Genomic DNA, 2,006 nt, shown 5'->3' on the forward strand with positions numbered 1-2,006 from the left:
ACATACATACATACATACATACATACATACATACTGATCAACTGGCTTACCATGGAGTATACTATTATTTAATGATTGGCCAGCTGAAATATCGGGCCGATATTTGCATTTTCACGGCTGCTGCGTTCACAGATAGTTTTTTTTCCCGGCATTGTTTCCAGACAGGCAGCTCTGTGTTGCTGGAGACGCTGCAGTTGACATGCGGGCCACGCCCCCCCCCCCCACACACACACACACACACACGCACGCACACCACTAGCACTACGACAGTCTTAAATTACAAATCAAGCATTTTATTTCAATATAAATATTTAAATGTGTTGACAAAGGACATTTGGTGATGACCTGATTATATCTGTCTTATAATATAATAATATAGTAGTAATATAATAGTCTAATAATATGTCAGCAAGCAACGTATTATCAAGTCTGTGTGGTAGATGTTGATGAAAGCCCTGCACAGTGAACCATGTGCAGTGCACCCGTCATATGATGCACAATGCACACAGAATTTGGGTGATATGAATGTAAGATGATTGCAGAAGTGACAATGATCTGTGTTTTTGTTTATTATATTTTTTAAGCTATGGCAGAGCAGATTCCTAAAAAAAATCCAGTGTGGCAAAGCAAAATTGAGGCACCAAAAGCGGCATCTGCTCCAAATATTGGCTCAAGAAACTCGGCAGCCTGTATCGGTCATCAGCTAAGGCTGATGGAAACTAAAAATTGGCACTAAAAATTCCATATTGGTCGATCCCTACTATTATTTTCATTTTATAAAAGGGAAATGTACAGTACATGTGTCCAGACAAAGCCAGCAGCAGTTCCCCAGCAGCAGCAGCGCCGCGTGAGCCATGTTTCTGGTGTCCGGTGGACATAAAACGCCACGCAGCCGCTAAGCAACTGGCACGCAACACAAACGTCACGCTCACGTCACGCAGGCAGTGTGCAGGAGGCCTAAGTGACATCACCAGTTTCGACAGCATATAGCGAGGTCAGCTGGTAAAGTCAGCTACAATAAAAATCATCTGAGGACCTAAAAGCAGATCTGCTGAATAACCAGGGCCAAGACCGTTCAGAGCTTTAAAAACCAATAAAAGAACTTTTAAAATCAATTCTGGAGCACACAGGCAGAAAAAGTCTGTCCTTCCGATTGTATGGCAGTAACGATGGTTGTGTTGTATTTCCTTTCTTTAGGCATCGCCTCGAACCACACTGATGACTACCCTTACAGCTGGTCCATCCCCGCGTACCACCCAGCTTCCTTTAGATATGAGAAAGAAAAGGTGTGAATAGGAAAAAGTATTCTGTAACGAATAAACAAAATGATGCCGTGCGGCAGAAACATGCTGTTACTCAACACCTGTCACGAACATGGTTGGAAACATTTGTATTAGTGCAAGTACACATGGGGTACACATGGGGTACACTGGGGTACACATTGCAAGTACACAAAAACGGGGTGTAAGGCATTTTAAAGCAGAAAGAATATCATACCATTTACATGGAGGTGTTGATACATGAGCGCTAAGTTTTCTGAATTTATTCTGTGTGTGTACCAGTGTTTCCTTTAGGATTTTTTTTAAGCAGTAGGGGGAGGTCTGTCCAAACAAAAAACAATAATTTGTATAAAACCTTGTTTCCAGATGTGTAAAGGAGAGGATGGGGGACTCCACGCCAACTTACTGTGCGCAGTGAACGTGACCCAGCAGCCGGGGGGGACCCTCCCCGACATGGAGAGCACAGACGAGGCAGTGAGATTACTGAAGACTCGGGCCAACCACGACGCTCCTTTCTTCCTGGCTGTGGGCTTTCACAAACCACACATACCCTTCAGGATACCACAGGTACATGTACTTATTTATTTGTTTATTTAAAAGGGACAATGCACATCAATTGACTTAAAGCTCATTTTCATATGTAGTCCCTATACATGACCTAACCCTCGTGTTGTTCTTGGGTCAAATTGACCCGTTTTCCTATATCAATGTTCTTTTTAACTACCC

General features: G+C 42.9%; 1 protein-coding gene across 2 annotated transcripts in view; it reads left to right on the forward strand.

Moving 5' to 3' along the window:
- The window catches only part of ids (iduronate 2-sulfatase), a gene marked incomplete at its 3' end in the record, with an annotated part of 25,155 nt that overhangs the window by 2,971 nt on the left and 20,178 nt on the right, over positions 1-2,006 (forward strand). For both annotated transcript variants that reach the window (XM_032510866.1, XM_032510868.1), the window contains 2 exon segments: positions 1,198-1,286; positions 1,647-1,847. In XM_032510866.1, the coding sequence (XP_032366757.1) occupies positions 1,198-1,286; positions 1,647-1,847 (290 nt within the window).

The sequence above is a fragment of the Etheostoma spectabile genome, unplaced genomic scaffold, assembly GCF_008692095.1.
Source record: "Etheostoma spectabile isolate EspeVRDwgs_2016 unplaced genomic scaffold, UIUC_Espe_1.0 scaffold273, whole genome shotgun sequence".
Lineage (NCBI taxonomy): Eukaryota > Metazoa > Chordata > Actinopteri > Perciformes > Percidae > Etheostoma > Etheostoma spectabile.